Source organism: Thamnophis elegans, chromosome 3, assembly GCF_009769535.1.
Source record: "Thamnophis elegans isolate rThaEle1 chromosome 3, rThaEle1.pri, whole genome shotgun sequence".
NCBI classification, from domain to species: domain Eukaryota; kingdom Metazoa; phylum Chordata; class Lepidosauria; order Squamata; family Colubridae; genus Thamnophis; species Thamnophis elegans.
The window spans coordinates 98720521-98740712 of NC_045543.1; the positions used below are offsets into that span (position 1 = coordinate 98720521).

The 20192-nt window shown below is 38.5% G+C and overlaps 1 protein-coding gene across 1 annotated transcript in view; it reads left to right on the plus strand.

The window, feature by feature from the left end:
* The window catches only part of TMEM232 (transmembrane protein 232), a 143036-nt gene that overhangs the window by 53541 nt on the left and 69303 nt on the right, over nucleotides 1-20192 (plus strand). The window contains 2 exon segments of the mRNA XM_032213862.1: nucleotides 1019-1235; nucleotides 10617-10795. Of these exon segments, the coding sequence (XP_032069753.1) occupies nucleotides 1019-1235; nucleotides 10617-10795 (396 nt within the window).

The following is a 20192-nucleotide window of genomic DNA, read 5'->3' on the forward strand; positions in this document are numbered from 1 at the left end:
CTCAAACAGTCACACTCCAAACTCCGCTATGGTGAAGACCAAAGAGCTATCAAAGGACACCAGAAACAAAATTGTAGACCTGCACCAGGCTGGGAAGACTGAATCTGCAATAGGCAAGCAGCTTGGTGTGAAGAAATCAACTGTGGGAGCAATAATTAGAAAATGGAAGACATACAAGACCACTGATAATCTCCCTCGATCTGGGGCTCCACGCAAGATCTCACCCCGTGGGGTCAAAATGATCACAAGAACGGTGAGCAAAAATCCCAGAACCACACGGGGGGACCTAGTGAATGATCTGCAGAGAACTGGGACCAACATAACAAAGGCTACCATCAGTAACACACTACGCCGCCAGGGACTCAGATCCTGCAGTGCCAGACATGTCCCCCTGCTTAAACCAGTACATGTCCAGGCCCATCTGAAGTTTGCTAGAGAGCATTTGGATGATCCAGAAGAGGATTGGGAGAATGCCATATGGTCAGATGAAACCAAAGTAGAACTGTTTGGTAGAAACACAACTCGTTGTGTTTGGAGGAGAGAGAATGCTGAGTTGCATCCAAAGAACACCATACCTACTGTGAAGCGTGAAGCCTACATCATGCTTTGGGGCTGTTTCTCTGCAAAGGGACCAGGACGACTGATCTGTGTACAGGAAAGAATGAATGGGGCCATGTATCGTGAAATTTTGAGTGCAAACCTCTGTCATTGCCAACAAAGGATATATAACCAAGTATTGAGATGAACTTTTGATATTGACCAAATACTTATTTTCCACCATAATTTGCAAATAAATTCTTTCCAAATCAGACAATGTGATTGTCTGGATTTTTCTCATTTTGTCTCTCATAGTTGAGGTCTACCTATAATGTCAATTACAGGCTTCTCTCATATTTTTAAGTGGGAGAACTTGCACAATTGGTGGCTGACTAGATACTTTTTTGCCCCACTGTACTTTAGAATGGTAGGTTTTTTCCCCACATTTTGATTCCTATTTGATTAATATTTTGTTATATAGGAAAAGAATAAGAAGAAAAAGATGTCATGTTGGCACTGGCAAATCGGATACATATATACAAATATCCTCAGAGAAATCTGTTTGCATGGCATTAATGCAGATTTACAAAAAACAGCTTTTCTTGGATTCTGTGACTGCGGAAAGGAACATAACGACAAAGAATTAAGAGGAACAAATTTTTCTGATCTTTTGAACTTCTGCCTTCCATCCGATGATTGTAAGTACAAAAGTAGTAATTTTCTCATGCATTATGTATGTGTGTGGTTTTACAATGACCACATTATGGCTCATATGCATATATTCAATGGTCTACATGGCCAATTCATTTATGCCAACTGGTTACTGATATTTTTTTTTGTAAGTTGCATCTCTTTTTTATAATTCTGCATTATATATGTGTATGTGTAACAGTTACTATAAAACATACCATTGAAGATTTAAGAGGGGGGTCCAACAAGAAGATCAGGGATGGGGGTAAATCCGAAACTCTTGCTGCCTAACTTAGATAACACTATTGTCTTTATTTTGCAATTCTGAACTTGTCACTTCAGTTGTTTTTACAAGGCACATTTCTCATCATATAGTCATATAGCTCTTGATAACATCAACAGATACACTGTTCTCTAAAATGAATGTTAAAATCCTAATCTTATACATATTTCAGTTCAAAGGAATATTCAAATTACCATTGATGCTTCTTTTTATAAGGGCATGACAACTTGTAATTAATCAGCCACTTCATATTCTGCTTTTGAGAATAATTTCAGAAGTCGAGATGTCATCTTGATGCAATTCACATCGATACTACATTCTAAGAACAAATAAATCAAAGAATTTACAAAATTAATCAGGTGAGAATAAGGTTCAAGCATTTTCATAACCAGTTTAGGCAATTCTACATCTTATTATACAAAATTAAAATGAACTTAAAAGGTAAATTAAGAGAATTCCAGTTTGCCCTGATATGAGTATGAGCCCCCAATAACTTCTTAAAACTAAAAATGCCCCCTTTTACCCCAGCCCATCAGAAAAGCAATTTCCACCTGTCTTTTTCTACTCTGCTTCAAAAGTGGCATTTTCTGACTTGAAAGTCTTAAGCAGCCTTGTCCAGTTCGCTTCTTGTGCTTCATTCCATGAGAGAAAGAGGGTTTCTGCCTTCAGTGTCTTCTCCTCTCCAGCCATTGTCTTACATGGACATTGTTTTTACAAGTTCACCACTGGGATGGTGAAACTGTTCACTGATGGAACAGAGAAATTCTAGACTTGACTTTTTGTTTTAACCAGGGAATTGCTACTTTTCCCTTTTACTACAAGCACAAGTGGCAATAAATAATTGGGAAAAAAATAAGAGTAGTTTATCTTTAAGAGCCCTGGTGGCGCAGTGGTTAGAGTACAGTATACCATGCTACTTTTGCTGACCAGGCTTAAGGTTGACTCAGCCTTCCATCCTTACAAGGTCAGTAAAATGAGGACCCAGATTGTTGGAAGCAATATGCTGACTCTGTAAACCACGTAGAGAGGGCTGTAAAGCACTGTGAAGCAGTATATAAGTCTAAGTGCTATTGCCACTGCTACCACTTTTTCTCATTTTGTCTTTAATAAAGGTTATTAAAGCTCAAGTTCATAAAAGAAATCCAAGTGTCAATAGAAACATGGCCATGGCAGGAGCCCAAAAACTTTAAAAATGGTATAGTTTTCTCACAACATTGAAATTACCTGTGCCTTATGTAGGCTAAGATCTAGAGGACAGACATTGTAATGAACCAGGTAAAAAGATATCTTTAAATGTTTAGATAGGGTCTTTGTAGAAAGAAATGTTTTCTATTTAAAATATATTAGGTGCATTTTTTCTTTTAGCACTAGTGTTTGAGATAATGGGAGAGGTAAAACACCTGCAGAATTGCTAAATGCGTTCTTTTTTCTCAGTGGTTACTCAATTAGCAATGAGCAGGGGGAGATTGGAATATGAAAAGAATCATTTTTCTTTTCAGCTTGCCTGAATATCTAATGAGTCCCTTTTTCTTCTGTTCTTTTTAAAGAGCTTTTGTTGCAGAACTTTTAATACCACCTTCTACCCTCTGCATATTCACTTGCTGCGTTGTCAGGGACATATTTCTTTCAATATATTTAAAGTAACAGTTTTGATAGCTGCCATGAGGTCATACAAAGCAGAACTGAAGACAGCCTTGTGATGCTGTTGGGAACTTGGATGAGTAGTTTTGTAACAGATTTCTTTCAAAATGTCTAGACATGTTTATTAGATTACAGTCCACTTTTTATGACAGTCCTAGCATATTGCCATCTGCTTGTCTTTGTGTATCTCTGTGTGAACGCAATAACAATATGACACTTGGATATTCTGTGTTCTCTTTTCTCTCTTCTTTTAAAAATTCTGTAATAAATTATCAGTGCTTAACACAACTGGAAAAAAAACCAAGTGGTTTACGTATGGTTGGGTGGATCAGTACGGTCTACAATTTATATTGTTAATTTTAAGGTGAATTGAATTAACACAGTTGTTTTGCATGGTGTATAATTTAGCTTTCATAAAATAAAGACTTAAGAGAAAATAAACTTTGGATGTCTGTAAAGGGAGATTCTCTGAGATTATCATATTTTAGACATAAGTTTTTACTCTGCAACTTGTTAAAAGAAAAAGTAACTGGCCCCAAATAGGATTTTGGAGGGAGATTAGAGTAGATGGAATAGCTTCTGAAGACAGAAATTCGTGTTCACCAATCAGTATCTGATGGTTTGATTAGGTGCCTGTCAAGTGTTTCTATATTAACCTGTTTCCTTGAAAATGAGACCTCCCTGGATAATAAGCCCAATCGGACTTTTGAGTGCATGCACTAAAATAAGCCATCCCCTGAAATTAAGTCCTCCCCAAATATATTCCAACAGAGCAGCAGCCATGAGGTAGCCACACTCACCTCCTCCTGTACCTCAAAAATAATAAGACATTCCTGAATAAAAGGCCAAGTGCATATTTCAGGGCTCAAAAGAAAATAAGACCCTGTCTTATTTTCGGGGAAACACAGTATCATTTTTTGCATAAACCATAACAGAAGCAGCCTGAGATGTAGTTTTGGGTTGTATACCAAACTTATGCATTGCCATTTGTTGACTTATTTGATTTATATATTTATCAACTTGTTTGCTTCAATCACAAGGTAGCTCTAGGTAGTTTATAGAATACAGTTAAAATATTAAATAAAAATAACAAACAGAACCAGCAAAATAATACATGGCACAGAATAGAACGTATATCTAATGTAAACATATTCTTCACTTTCTACTTGCAGGGAGCAGGGCACTTCTCTATCCAAGGGCAATATTGAAAAACTAGCTCGGTATATTTAATATTTAAATATTTAACATTTAATTTAGCAGGATATGACCATAAGGATAGCCTTGCTGCATTACACCATAGCCCATCTTAGTCCAGTTGTTTGAAGAGAATACAGGGAATGCGTCTCCATTAACACATAGGAAAGGGACAAGAACTAATCCAAACACATTCAGTATTCTTCTGCCAAGGACAGCAACTTTTATTGTTACAGTTCAAATAAAATAATGAGTACTTCTCTTTTCAATATATTATGGTTTAGCCTAACAATCTTACACACATTAATTTACAGAGCTTCTTGCAATTTATTAACTGTTTCGGTACTTCCTCCTGTATCCACTATTCACACAATTGATAAACTTCATTACTAGTCCTTTTGTAGGCAGTTTAGATTTATTTGCACTTTGGTGCTCCTAGCTTTCTCTAAATTATATATTTTGGAGATCCTCTCTCCTACTACATTGTTTGTTGTCCTCCAGTAGCTTCAGTCTTCTTGCTCTTTAATACAGGTGCAGCACTTTGTGTGCACATAGACAACAATAAAACTGTGAAAACTCCTTTGCATGACAAATATTCCACTGTAGTTATAAATCTTGAGCTAGAAAGTAGAAATGTAAGTCTGCTAATTAACTACACTGTCAATAATTTTCTAACTTTTCATGCATCTGGCAAATAGACAAAGCCCCAATTTTGGGACATCACCTCAATCATGGCAACTCACTTGACACAATCTTCAAACTGTTCCCTTTACCTCTAGTCTTCTGGCAAGTATGATGACCACAGGATTTGATGAAATCATCAAGCACATTCAAGAGCCAAATTATCTTTTATTTGTTCATTCAATGGAAACTCTGGAATTTTGCAGAAAACTGTGATATCTGCTACAATAACAATGCATGCCCGTCCCCCATCCAACCGCTTAGGCAATAATAGAACATGTTCTACTTGCTAACTATTGATCACTATCATATTCTATTGCTTTGCAAACTGAAGTCTACACCTGGCCTTAATATCTTTTTTTAAGTGCAAAGGTTTATTTCTGATTTTTGAAATGAGGACATTTGGATCTGTCCTATTCACCAGTTTGTGCTGAGGCACCCACCACAATTTTCCATTCTGAAATCGTTATGGAATAGTTTCTGGCTCTACTTTCCTGAATTATTTTTTCCCCATTTCTTTGTGTATATGCAAATAGTTACTTCAGATTTCCCGCAAAACAACAGTTCAACTACCTGGTAACTTTATGAGCTTGATCTTATTTTTATTCTTTTTTCCAATAAATAGTTCACTTATTTGGAATAACCCCTGACAGATTGGGATTTTTTTCCCCAGTGAGAAGCAAAGAAATTCATTTTAACACCTTTTGTATTTTCCCCCAAGCATGTCGCAGCTGCTGGCAGTGGGGAATCTAGTATTTTATATTTGTTCTTTCAGCTTAAGCAATTAATTAGGAATCTTATTTCCCAGCTATTGTACTGTAATGTTGTTGTTATTCCCTGTATTCTTTTTAAAATGTAAACTATTACCTATTCAGCAAAACATCTGATTAAATGCTGTCTATAAACAGGACTGAACCCAGTGATTAATTCAGTTACTTATTGTTGCTAGTAGGTGTGCGGCTAGAACATAGCCATGTTTACTCCAAAATGAATCTTACTAAAAGGATTTATAATTTAGGTAAATATGTGCAGCAGGGATGGACAACTGCAGTTCCAGTAATCCTTAACTATTAGTCATGCTGGCTTGGGCTGATTGGAGCTCTAGTTCAACATTAGTTGGAGAGTCACGCTGCTTTTCTCCATGTAAAATTGCAAGTTTACAGCTTGATACCATGGACTGATTTGTACTTCCTGCTTGCCCTGCATGGGCACTTTCCATTTTGGAAGAGCAGGAGTGAATTTCATGGGCTTTAGACCAGCCCATGGCTGTTGGAAAGGTGACTCCCACCTGTGTTTTCTTTCTCTGCATTAAAGTAATGTTTTTCCCTTTTTGCCTGCCACACTTCATTCTATTTTACCCAGTTGTCTCAGTTCAATTGACTGGTATATGCTCTGGAGGGCAGTCACTGTAGTCACTGCTCTCTGCCTCCAATGGCCATTTCATGCTGGGATGTCTACCCTGAAAGGCTGGATCTTTGTTGTGGTATGTGTGTGTGACGTGTTTGTGTGTGCTTGTGTGTGTTCAGTAGTGGAATAGTGAAATGCTGGCTGTTTCTTTTAACCGAGTGATATTGACAAGGGTTTTGTCAAGTTTCTCCTTCCAACCCAAGTGACAGGAAGAACTGTAAAACTGTTTTTGCAATTGGCATTTGCTCTCCTGGTATGGGTGAGAGGAGAAAAGAAGCAGGGAATTCACAGTTGAGAGATCTATTAACTGTATTCTGACCAGAATTTTGTAATCAGAGAGGAAGGAAGGATTGAAATGGAGGAAATGATTTCTTAAACTGGCTTAAATCCCTGTCAAGTTTACACATAGGAGACAACTACCTGAAAACTGTGGTGTAGAAAAGCCCCGAGTATATTTACTAAAATATAGGAAAAACAAAAAACAGTGAAGCACATTTTTTGAGCGTGTACCTTGTAAATTCATGGGTATGCTCATCTCTGTTGTAAGGGAAAAGCTAACTCAGTTACTTTGCAGCTTTCATCTAGCCAAGGCAAAATGATCAGGAGAGAAGTTGATAATTAGTTCCCACTTCTTGTTGCCAAGATGATTACATTGATATGTTCATGAAGTCACGGGGAGTTGAGCTCAACAAAGGAGATGTTGCATCTATTTTATAGATACAAAGGACAATTAGCTTACCATACCCTTGACTTCAGCAGAGGAACAGCCAGCATGCAAAAAGATTGGACTTCCTTCCTTCCTTCCCTGTTGTATTGAATAAGAGATGAGGTGATCTTCTTTTTTTGCACAGGCCAACAAAAGTAATAATCACTGATTAGCTTGACCCTGCTTCTGAAAGGATAGAGAATGAAAAGATGAAAAACTCTTAATTGCTGGATGATTATTTAGAATACTTGCAATAGAAACCAAGAGAGGCAAACAATTTCTAAGAATCTCAGCATCGTTCTTCAAAAATGCATTATGTTAAAGAAGAGAATGATTAATTTATGCTACCTCAAGGCATGAAAATAGCTACTAGTTATGGAGACTTAGAAGAATAATGAAAATTTAATGGCGGACAGAATTGTTTGTGGCTGTAAATCATCATGGGACTTTCAGACACTGCCGTAGTATTTATAGGAAACATTCTTGTGTCTCCACAGTCTATTTATGAGTTTCGCTATGACATTTGGTTGATAAGATTGGGCAAGGTGAGCTCTTTGCAGAAAACTCTGGTTTTCATAGTGTCTGGCTCCCAGTGGAGGATTAAGGCTCACTGGTGCCCTAAGCACTGAGAAATCTTGGTGCTCCTGCTTTGTGCATACTGTACAAATCTTCATTGGTTTTTTTTCTTTCTCAACTTTGTGGTGCCCGCTTTGGGCCTGGTGCCCTAAGCACATGCTTAGTCTGCTTAATGGTTAATGCACCACTGCTGGCTCCCCTTTCCTCTCCACTATTTAGTACCCAATCTTTTCAGCTATTTGTGGGAAGAGGGGCTCACCTTTTTTGTCCTCCTGATGTAGGAAGGGATGGGGGGTGGTCTCCTTGATTCAGACCCTGTAGCTCACCGAATTGGTTTCTTAATGGCAACAGCAGTGTGAATCTTGCCTTTATCCAGGATAACAGTGAGCAAAGAAGTAAAACCACTCAGTGCATGAAGACAGCACAACCGCAGTTGCACTGCAGAAACAAGTCAAATGTTCACTGAAGGCTATGCTCCATCTAGCTATTAAACAAATCAATCTTTTCCTTGTACAAAGCATTGTCGCTGCTTGTGACAGCAACAACTAGCATTGCCCTCCTGTAAGGCAGCAATCTGCTGGTTTCTTTGTTGATGTGTGACAAAGTGGTTCGATTGAGGGAGGCTGCTGTTTGCCTCTGCTCCATTTTGAAGATGGGAGGAAAGCACATTGGTGAGGCTACAGAAAGAGCCCAATGTCAGAAGTTAGGGAAAAATAACGATCCCTTTCATATGAGGCATTTTTAACGTTGATGAAGCACTGCTTGCTGACATTCAGCTGGAAATGGAATTAAAATAACAGAATGTTGTGTCTGTTGAGGACCAATCAATTTATTACGGCATACACTTTTGTGGACTATATAGCTCTGTAATGAATTTGTAGTAATTTTTAAAATGCCATATGACTCTTGGCTACTTTTACTGCAAGAGATTAATAAAGTTAACTCTTTGCATATTAGACATGTAGTGCTGGCTTCACACAGAACATTTAGAAAAGTTCCATTCAGCAAAGCTCATTGAATGAGCAAGGTATTTAGATCAATGCTTTCACCAGTACTTCACAAACTTGGCTAATTTAAGAGGTGTGGATTGCAACTCCCAGAATTCCCCAGCCAGTAGATCATGAGGCTGGGGGATTCTGGGAGTTGACATTCACACATCTTAAATTAGTGAAGCTTGAGAAACACTGGCTTACACAAATCTAGGCATCATTTGGCAAAAATCCTCTGCAATGCTAATTATTTTAAAAGCGGGTAACTGACCTTTTTATTTTACTGGCAGTGCTTAGATGATTTACAGCAATGTACAATTGTAAGATAAATCACGAAAGCTAGAAAATACAGTAGAATGATTAGTTTACTTCCATGCAGTTTCATTTCATTGCTTCAATTTCAATGCTACTGCACAGCAGTAGCACTGCTCATGAATTGCTTCTTAATTGCACCTTAATTAGTGTAATTGGTGAAACTGTTATTTTGCAGTACAATGAAAAGAAAAAAAATAGAAGAAATTAATAATTAACCCCTCTTCCTTGTGGAACTGAGTGAGTGGGAGTCATGAAGATATTATTAATCACTCTATAGAAATACTGCTGCTCTGGAAGTAATAAGAAACCCAAAGAAAAAAGTTAATAAGCAAAAGCTAGATAATCATAAATAGCTTTAATTGTTCTTTAAAAGTCAATACCTGATAAGTTAGCACTGACATTTTGTTGGTTTATTTTTTAAAATCTGGCTTATCAAACAATAGAAGTAAAAAAACACTATAGAGTACAGATATTAATGATATCATCTGGATTCTTTTTTAAAGGGGAAATAATGTATTCCAAACTAAAAATCTAAACTGGGAGCAGTTACAGAGGAATCGCCGTTACTTTTTTATTTCTGCCATAATATGGCCAGGCCAATGGTGAAAGTCAAGGGGAAGGGAAGTAGAGTGATGTAAGCAACATCATAGTGTAAGTCCTGCCCCTTTTTCACTGAAGGCTGGAGCTTTCAGCCTAATGTTTGAAGGACTCAGGTTGGAATTAGGAAAGTTTGTTAAAGGAATTGCTGAAGCAGAAAGTTGCAGCTGTGATGAGTGTAACAATGGTGGGACATTACTGCCTAGCAACAAGAAAGTTACAAGTTAGAAGGACATGTTAGAAGGATGCTTGCTAAGGCACGTAGATATATAAACTTTGGTAACCTCTAGCTTATTATAGTAGTAAAAAATGTACCTCTTTTGATAAAAAAGCTTATTAGCATAAACATGAGCTGTATGAAGGTGGGTAAAATAGAAGAAACAAATCAAAAGAAGCATATGTCAAGGAACCAATATTTGATTCTTAGGGTGTTAACTTCCTTAATCATAGCTATATATTTGTGCATTGTTTGGGGTCTTGGCTCCTTTAGCTGCTGAGACCCTTTTGCTGGAGTACTGCAATAAATGAAGCTGAAAATGCCATTTCTCATTTCTGTGGTCTTTATTGGCGTTGGCACCAGGCTTGGACCCGTTTTGGGTACAACATGTTGTGATGTTGCTTTTGTCAAAAGCCTGTAAATTCCTCTGGTTTACCTTTATTGGCAACTCTTTCAAAAGTCATAACATTCATTGAACTATTCTGTGTTAGCAATAGCATCACAACCATCTGTGAACTAGAAAGATGGTTGCGAGGATGCTAGTGTTCTACACTAAAGCTCAGTGCTTAGAGAAATGCCTTTTAAAAGCAATAACAACTAATTGAATTACTTACATGGTAAAGTGCTTTCCATAATTGTTTAAAGGACCTTGACTGCAGAGGTGTCAGCTGTCTGCTTTTGAAGCAGAATTCTAGACTATGTGGATTTCTTGATTTGACTAGGAAAACATTTCTCATATTATGAGCAGTCATGTTATGGTACCCTGGTTTGCCATTATTTCAGATAACGATCCCTTCTGGGTTATACGTTATGGTGTGATCTACAATCTTGTTATCCTGCGTAGCGAACTCTTGGGAGATGTGAATCGAGAAGGATTAAGAAATGCTGTCTGGCGAATTTTACAAAAACAAAAGGGTGCTGAAAAGGATAGTCGAGTCCTGGATGCAGCAAAAGTAGCACAGGTAAGCTTGAAATATAATATTTAAATCATTGTCCAAATAATGTTATAACTTCACAGCTATTTGTCTCCTACTTCCCTACCACAACAATCCTGTGAATTGAGTTAGACTGAGGGCAGGAGTCTGGCCCAAAATTACTCAGCTGGCTTTCATGTCTAAGGGAAGCTGAGAACTTACAGTATCCTTATTTCTAGATCACAGGTATAAAACTTAAGGTGCCATGTTGCCATCTCGTGACATTTCATGACATTTTTCCTATTTGCGGAGCTGGGGTGGAAGTGGCCTGTGTGTGATGCATCCAGCCCGTGGCCTGCCAGTTTGGCATCCCTGTTCTAGATCTAGTATTCATTCATATCTCAGCAGCTTTTTAAGGTTGTGTATTTATTTATTTCACAGCTTTTATAACTCACCCCAGTCTGTAGAGCCTCAACAGAATACAACAGATTAAAAGTTATTTGATTTCTTTTCCTAAACAAAGCTTTCACTTATTTCTATTAAATGTTTTTTTTCTATATTTTCAGCCAATGTCCCTAACTTATTTTTCAATTTTGTATTTGTTTTATAGAGCATGTGACTAAGATTGATTTCTTGCTGTGCTTTTTATTGGAATAGGTTTTAGCTATACAAATAGCCCCTACTGTAACAAAGTGAAAATAAGAGAGTATAGGGAAATTTTTTAGTCGTAGTCCTGTTTTCTAAACTTTCTGGATCAACTGCTATGAAAATAAGCAGTTCTCGCCTTTTGTTTGGGCTATGTTTCCTTCTGTGAAATAGGGATATCACTTTCCATAATTACATATCTCTTGCTCCTGACCCCCAGTTTAATTCCTGTAGCCTACAGTTTCAGGGAAGTGACAATGGTTTTCAATCTGCTCACAAACCATCAAAGCTTATAGTGCAAATGTAGCTTTGATTTAAATATTTTAGCAAGTGGCAACACTTGACCAATCTTGTCTGAACCTGGAAGCAAAGAAGAGTTGGATTTGGTGAATTTGGATTGGAGACCACCAGGATATAACAGGCTATAAACTAGAATGAGCATATTATATAGGCATTCTTTGACTCATGACTGTTATAGAGCCTGATCATTATGGTTATAAGTTGTAGTGGTCATTAAATGATGTGATTGCCTTGCTTGATGACCACAAACCCTCCTCTCCCCATTGCAGTTGTTAAGTGGAAAATGGCGTGCCTCAGGGATGGAAGAGACCTTGGATGGCCTGGCGCAGACCCGGGCCTTCAACTGCATCACCTACCCAGCTCACATGTGGCTTGTCCTGGATTTCCCAGGGCTTACCCCATCCCCTGAAGTTACCTCATATTGTGCTTCAGGGGTGGGTTCCGGCTTCTGTTACTGCCAGTTTGCTCAGGGACGCACTTCATGTGCATGCGCAGTAGTAAAAACCTTCTTCTCCGTATGCGCAAAAGCAAAAAACATGATGCGCCACCATTGATAGGACCAGTTCAGGGGTGTGACTGGCTGAGTTACTACCTACTTGGCCGAACCGGTCTGAACCAGTAGGAACCCACCTCTGCTCTGCTTCTTGCCGGCTGAGTCCTCTTCTCTTGGGCTTCCTCTGCTGCTGTCACATATTGGTCTACTTACCTTTTTGAAAGATTGCCTTTGGAAAAGAGAAGCAGCCAATCTTCTGTGTGGCCTTCACAGGAGCAGGCCCCCATTTTTGGGAGTGGCAGAGGTCATTTCATGCCATCCCAAATGGCAATTGTGACTGCTCTGAAAAGGTTGAAGAACTGAGTATTTGCAAAGCATTTATTTTGCCCCACAGCTGTGATCTTTTTTTCATAAATTACATAAATAGATTCATTTATTTCATAAATAGATGTATGTATCCAAAGTTTGAAGCTATTCAAAATATTTTAAGCATTATTTTTCCTACATGTGGTTTTTCTTAGTGAAGAAATAAAGAGAAGGCATGTAAACAAATAAAAGAGCATATAAATAGTGAAATGTTTAAAAATATCCAAAGCAGTATGCAGCATTCACATGGAATGAATATTGGACTATGAGTAATGTAAGCACTGTCCAAAATATTTCAAAATATAAAAAGAATGTGGAAGTATGTTACAGACAAAAGTATGCATATCTGAACGTTCCATGAGCCTTCTCAGTACTTTTTAGTCACTGGAACCATCATTGCAATGTTTAAAAAGAGTTAAATTGTTTTGAACTGTCAAGTCACCTAGTGACTGTGTGGCTATATAGTTTAAAATATTATGCTGTTAGAAATGTTAAATAGCCGGCATGTGAGAAAAGGGAAGCATGATTGACTGTATGTATGTATGTATGTATGTATGTATGTATGTATGTATGTATGTATGTATAAAAGATTATATATCTATGTTTTAAAGTTAGATTAGAGTATTTGAGAAGACACAAGCAGAAATAAAGTATATGTTAGCATTTCACAAAAAGTCATGTAAGGATAATATAATACTTAGGTAAAGGCTGTGGAAGTAGCATATCATTTCCAAATAGGGCAATATTTCTCGCTCACAAGGACAAAAAATGTATGTAATGTATTTGGGCATTAAATGTCAGGCTGCTTGAAATAATATGTGTTTCCTTTTGAAAGCAGATCTTATTTTTCATAGAATTAAATGACATTGGAGAAATACAATTTATAATTCCAACAGATAAGGAAGATAAATTTGTTATAATCAGCAAAGTTTAATTATACATTAAACATCCTGCCTGTTCTTATTATTTTAGGAAATTAGATAAGAAAGTCTGATTTAATGTAGCTCTAGAGATCACAGAGAAATTTGTCTGCTGGTCACTCTGGTATTCCAATATAAGCACTGCCTGTATTTTTGAATAAATGCAAATTATGCACCAAAATTCAGTTTATACAATGTAGGTTCATCTTCCAAAAAGAGGAGAACAGCTTATTTGGGTCAATGGGGCAATTAACCTTTAGTCAATTAAGCCTCTAGCAAGTTAAATTTAGCACAAAATAGATCCAGCCATGCATAGGGTTAAATTCATTTTATCCAGTCAGTCATACTGTGAAGCACTAAATCCAGCCAATTAGCCTGTTTTACATGCCTAGTCATCCAAGAACAGGAATGCTTGAAAAGGCAATCTTCCATGGTAAAATTCACTACTGCATAGCATGGCAGCATAGCATATTTTCTGTATGCTAAATTGATTTTACTTTGTCCTCAATGTGATTTGAAATTTATTTACTTTTTTCATATTTTTTATTTTAGTTGCAATAGTAAAACAAAATACATTTCTGCATTTGTAACTAGGAAAACAGAAATAGAAAAAAATAAAAAAAATTCAAAAATAGAAAAAAATGTAAGTTAAAGAAAAATATGTAAAGGTAACTTCACAGCTTTATCACAAATGAAAAAAAAACCCTCTTCATTTCCATAAGGTAACAAATATCTTTTGTTCTCATAATATCTATATGCTCATCCATAAATCATCAACTTTTCAGGCCTGATGTCAACAAAAAATCTATAAAGTGTTACCAGAGCTTCATAAACATATTTTGTTCTAAGCTTGATCAAATCAGCCAACTTTATATTCGTTCCCTTTACTTCTAACAATCTTCACTTTTGATTCATTCATATGATGTTATAGGATTTGGCCTCTCTTCAATTTTTTCTTTTTTCATTGCAAAGGATTCTTGAGGCTTTAACTAATCTCTTTCATAAATTCAGTAAAAGTCATTATCCAGATCATTCTTCTGGTCTATCATTTGCATTTCCACTTTGATTTCCAAACTTTAACCAACTTAAATTTGCATCAGATTTAACCTCTTGGACATAGTCTGTCCATAGAAGCAGATATATTTTTTTTTTTTTTAGCAGTAGACTTATATACCGCTTCATAGGCCTTTCAGGCCTCTCTAAGCGGTTTTACAGAGAGTCAGCATATTGCCCCCAACAATCTGGGTCCTCATTTTACCCACCTCGGAAGGATGGAAGGCTGAGTCAACCCTGAGCCGGTGAGATTTGAACCGCTGACCTGCTGATCTAGCAGTAGCCTGCAGTGCTGCATTTAACCACTGCGCCACCTTGGCTCATTACTATGATAATCATTACTGACATTTCTGATATAGATGTTAATGTGTTGGCCAATTCTTTGAAAATTTCCTAAAGTATTTTAAAGGTTTTAACATTTTGTATCACTTTGTAAATCCCTATACTAACCGGAAAAAAGGCAAGGTCTGAATGGAAATTTTCATGCCATCTAGTGTTTAATTTCTGAAATCATAATGTCTTAAAATTCTATTTTGACTTGATATAAACAAAGCAATTTGGTTCCCACAAGATGCCATTTATTTTATTTAATTATTTCCAAAATCTTATAGTAAACATCTAAGGGTTCTCAATTTGTCTGGTCTCTTAATTCATGTATAACCGCCTGATCAAAATCATATTCAGCCTTTTGCTGTATATTTCAAATTCTTCAAATTCTTATATTAATTTTTCTTTCATTCAAGAAGAAAGGTAGACTCGCCAGGTGGCTTTTCAAATATGTCATCCTGAAAATAGAGTGGCTAAGGCTGTTAGAATAGTAAATAAATAATTTCTGAAAGTGATTAGAAAGTAAGCTTAGCTTTAAAAGACTTCAGAGCTGTTATGAGCATAATGGCTAATCCCTTTGTTTCCCAGTGCTTAAACCCACAAGAAAATGTGTGCCTTGGTCCTTGTGAGAAACAGCCGTCAGCACAAATGGATAATCTTCTGTTCTCTTCTTGCGTGAAGAATCTAGAGTCTTGTCTATTTGCCAGTTCTTTGGTCTTGCCATGATTGTTGTCTCTACTCTCTGCAGAAACACATTTAGTTCACCATACCTCCCAATATTTTTTTTATGGAAAAAACAGGCTCTTTTAGTTTGTTGTGGCTGGGATTTGGGGGAATTATAAATTTAGGGGAACTAGAAGTGTTTTCCTAATTCTTCCAAATTACTGTCTTAATAACAGTGGAAAGGAACAATGTTTTCTCTTTGCTGGGCAATGCAATATGGGAGCCCTTTCATTGTATGTGAATACTAGAACTAATTAAAAAAAAATCTTTTTAGGTTTTATTTGAAGCTCATCTGCATAGAACTAACTAGGACAGTGTTTCTCAACCTCAGCAACCTTAAGCTATGTGTTGACATAAGCAATGCAAACTCCAAGAATTTCCCAGCCAACAAACTGAAGTTGATCCACACAGTTTAAAGTTGCTGAAGTTGAGAAACACTGACCTAGAAAATGTATTACTAACATTCTTAGAACATAATTGAAAGGGGCTTTAATTTTATCCTAATTAATATAGAACAGGTCTTGATTGTTTTTCTTGTGACACAGATGAAAGAACTTGAGAATTTTCTCAAAAAAGTTGTCTTTTTTGAAGCTCACATATCACATTTCCACTTTTTCACTTTATAAAGCTTAGTTTCCAGCCTCTGATTCAACTAACGGTGCACGAATCATATATCTATAAAGCAAAATAGCAATAATACATTCTGGATTAGTGCGCTTGAGATTGTGATTTTATTTTATTTCAAAATGACCAGCTTAGTTCAATGTAATAGCTGTTTTGCACCTGTCTTTCGCAGTACTCTTTTCAAATTTGGATACTGTCCCCTTTGTAAACAAATTACTAGTATACATAGACAGATTACCTATCTAGAATATCTAATCTGTGTTCTTAGAGCCGAGGTGACGCAGTGGTTAGGGTGCAGTACTGAAGGCCACTACAGCTGACTGTTATCTGCAGTTCAGAGGTTCTAATCTCACCGGCTCAAGGTTGACTCAGCCTTCCATCCTTCCGAAGTGGGTGAAATGAGGACCCAGACTGTGGGGGCGATATGCTGACTCTGTAAACCGCTTAGAGAGGGCTGAAAGCCCTATGAAGCGGTATATAAGTCTAATTGCTATTGCTATTTCTTCAAGCAGAAATTAGGTGCCCAATTTGGCCATTCCACACTATGGAGATGCCACGCCATCAGCCTCCTCTACCGCAAAGATCCTGGGGGAGAAGAGCAGTCTGGACAACCATGGGATCTGGCAGGGTGAGAGTTGTGAACCATAAACACAAAGTTTTTGCTGTGACCCAGCATAACAGATATAGTGTCCTTGCTGACCTTAATGGGGACACTAAAGAGACAGGTCAAGTAGTTGTGACTCAAATAAGCAGGGGATTGTGATCCAAAATGAAGAACTTCCTTTGGAAAGGCGAAATGGGGACCCAGGTATCACACATCAGTCGCACAAGAAGATCAAGGTATGTAAAAAGAGAAGTCACCACCTGGTTGGTGATTCAATCGTAAGGGATGTAAATTTAGGAAAGGATATGGAGGTTTTAAAAGAGGTCAGGTGCTACTGCCAGCAGAGACAAGAGGCGTATTCTTAAGATAGTCAAGAATGCAAATAAGGACTGTGACATTGATGCTATTATACATCTTGGCACAAATGATCTGTCCCAAAAAGTTGTACTTTCTGTGAAAAATGATTTCAAGAGCTTGGGATACGAATTTAGTAGTATAGGTTGTAGGCTTATCTTTTCAGAGGTTTTACCAGTATATAAGGAATAAAAAGGGAAGGGCCAGCATGTAGCAGAGTTTAATGTGTGGCTAAAGGAGTGGTGTAAAAGGAAAGGCTTTGGTTTTATTAGTCATGATGCCTGCAGCTGGTCCAATGAAAAACTGTACAAAAGAGATGGTTTGCACCCATCCAAGAAAGGGACTGAGTTACTTGGCATTAAATTCAGTTTTTCTGGATAAATATTTAAACTGAACAGCTGGGACAGAGAATTAATTGATACAGAACATTTCTGTTCCCAGCAATCTAAAACTCATAGGGTTATCAGTGCATATAACACAGATGTTTGTGCGGGTAAGATTATTACTCCTGTGGTCAAGCAAAACCAAGCATTTAATAGTGAGTGCCATACAATGTGGACTCAAATGTCTATACACCAATGCACAGAGTATGAGGAATAAACAGGGTGAATTAGAAATTCAAGTAAATGAGGGCAGATACGATATTGTTGCCATTACAGAAACTTGGTGGGATGAAACCCACAGATGGAACATACAGCTAGAAAGATTTAAATTATTTAAAAGAAAAAGACCAAATAAAAGAGGAGGTGGAGTTGCACTATATATAAGAAATAACTACATCTCTACAGAAATAGAGCACAATGATTAGAACTATCTTGAATGCATTTGGTTCAATATTAAATGTTGGGGGGGGGGAATGACATAGGTCAATACTACAGGCCACCCAACCAAGCAGAGGAAGTAGATGAACTTTTTGCTAGTCAGCTAACTAAGGTATGTAGGAAGCACACCATAATAGTAATGGGGGATTTTAACTACCCTGACATCAACTGGGAAACAAACTCTGCACCAAGTGGAAGATCCAACAGGTTCCTAACAAACCTAGCAGACAACTTTGTTTCCCAAAAAGTAGAGAAGGGAACAAGGGGATCGGCCATATTAGACTTAATTCTCACTAACAGAGAGGAAAAGATAGAAGGTGTTGAAGCCATAGGAACCCTGGAGGCGTGACCATGCCAGGAACGTGCAGTCACTAGAGGCAAGGGAGGCGGGGCCTCACCAGTCTCCTCAGGGAAAGGAAAGACTTTTAAAGAATTTTTAAAAAATAATTAAAGCCAGGATAGTTGCTACCAGATTTCAAGTCATAGTGGCTTGGTGTCTGCTCTCAGTATTAACTAGGAGGAGGCCAGAGAACTCAGAGCCTCCTTTGCATAAGGAATTTTTTGCCTTTTAAAGGTTAAGAAAGAGTTAAAAAGCCAAAAATTCCATATGCAAAGGAGGCACTGATTCTCCCGCCTCCTGATCTGGGGGCAGCAAATAATGCCTTGCAGTTGGTTGAGCACGCTTACGTTGGGCGGGAGGAGTCAGTTCTTCAAGCAAACTTCAGCCCGAGTGGAAGGTAAGCAGAGCGCTCGCTGGAGGGAACGGCGTGCTGCTTTTTTGGCCCTCAGGTGCGTGTCTGGAGCGATACTGCTGCCACTCTTGGGAATTGCTAGTGTCAAAGACGGAGTTGGGGTCCACGCCGCTCTCGGGGTTACTCAGGCAGCAGAGAAGGGTGCAGCCGTCACCCGCCAGCAGGACCTGTCAGAAGGCCTGCACCCCTCCCCGTGCCCTGCGCATCGAGATGGGTTCCATGGCTGTGCCTCTTCCTCGGAGGGATACGGACGATCTCCCCGGTGGTGGGGGACTTTCACCCTGGAACACCTGGCCTGGTGCCTGGGGAAGGGCAACGCCTGGGCCAGCAGGGGCGGCGATCAAGTGCGCCAAGGGGAGCCAGCATGGGGGGGGCTTCCCTGCCCGATCGGAGCGGCCGCTGAGCGAGCGCTTCCTCAGCCAGGGGACCTCAGGAGCCACCGCAGCCGCTCCCCGGGAAGGATCTGAAAGCTCGCTCTCTTCTCCCTCACAGAGTGTGCGTGTGCCAGCCGGTGAGATGAGCAGGCTTCCACTTCAGGGCCCCGGCAGGAAGACTTTAAAGTCCCGACCCGGCCCAGCTCTATGGCGGACACCGCCGGGGCCCTTCTGCCACTTTAAAGCCCCGGCGGCAGGGCTTTAAAGTCCCAGCGCCCGCTTCCGCCATAGAGCGGGTCCTGGTTCTACCTGCCACCAGATGGGTACTATATCTTTCAGAGATCCTGGAGCACCGAGGAACTGCCAGAACACTGGAAAAGAGCTGATGTGGTTCCTATCTTCAAAAAAGGAAAATAAAATACATCCAGGAAACTACAGACCTATTAACCTGACCTCAATACCAGGAAAGATTCTGAAAAAGATAATCAAGCAACGAATTAGCGAACACCTAGAATTAAACAAAGTAATAGCCAAAAGCCAACATTGGTTTGTCAAAAACAGGTCATGCCAGACTAATCTTATTGCATTCTTTGACAAAGTGATAAAATTAGTGGACCAGAGGAATGCCGTCAATATAATTTACTTGGACTTCAGTAGGCATTTGATAAGGTAGACCATAACCTACTACTAGATAAAGTAGAAGAATGTGGGTTGGACAGCATCACCACCAGATGGATTCGTAACTGGCTGACCAACCGCACTTAACATGTAGTCCTCAATGGAACTGCATCTACATGGAGGGAAGTATGCAGTGGAGTACCCCAAGGCTCTGTATTAGGCCCAGTTTAGGCAAGAAAAATGAAATGCACAAGTACAGTATAGGTGTTACCTTCCTCAATATTAGTAACTGTGAGAGGGATCTTGGAGTCCTAGTGGACAACCATTTAAATATGAGCCAGCAGTGTGCAGCAGCTGCCAAAAAAGCCAACACAGTTCTAGACTACATAAACAGAGGGATAGAATCAAGATAATAGGAAGTGTTAATACCACTTTATAAAGTCTTGGTAATACTTGGAATACTTGGAATAC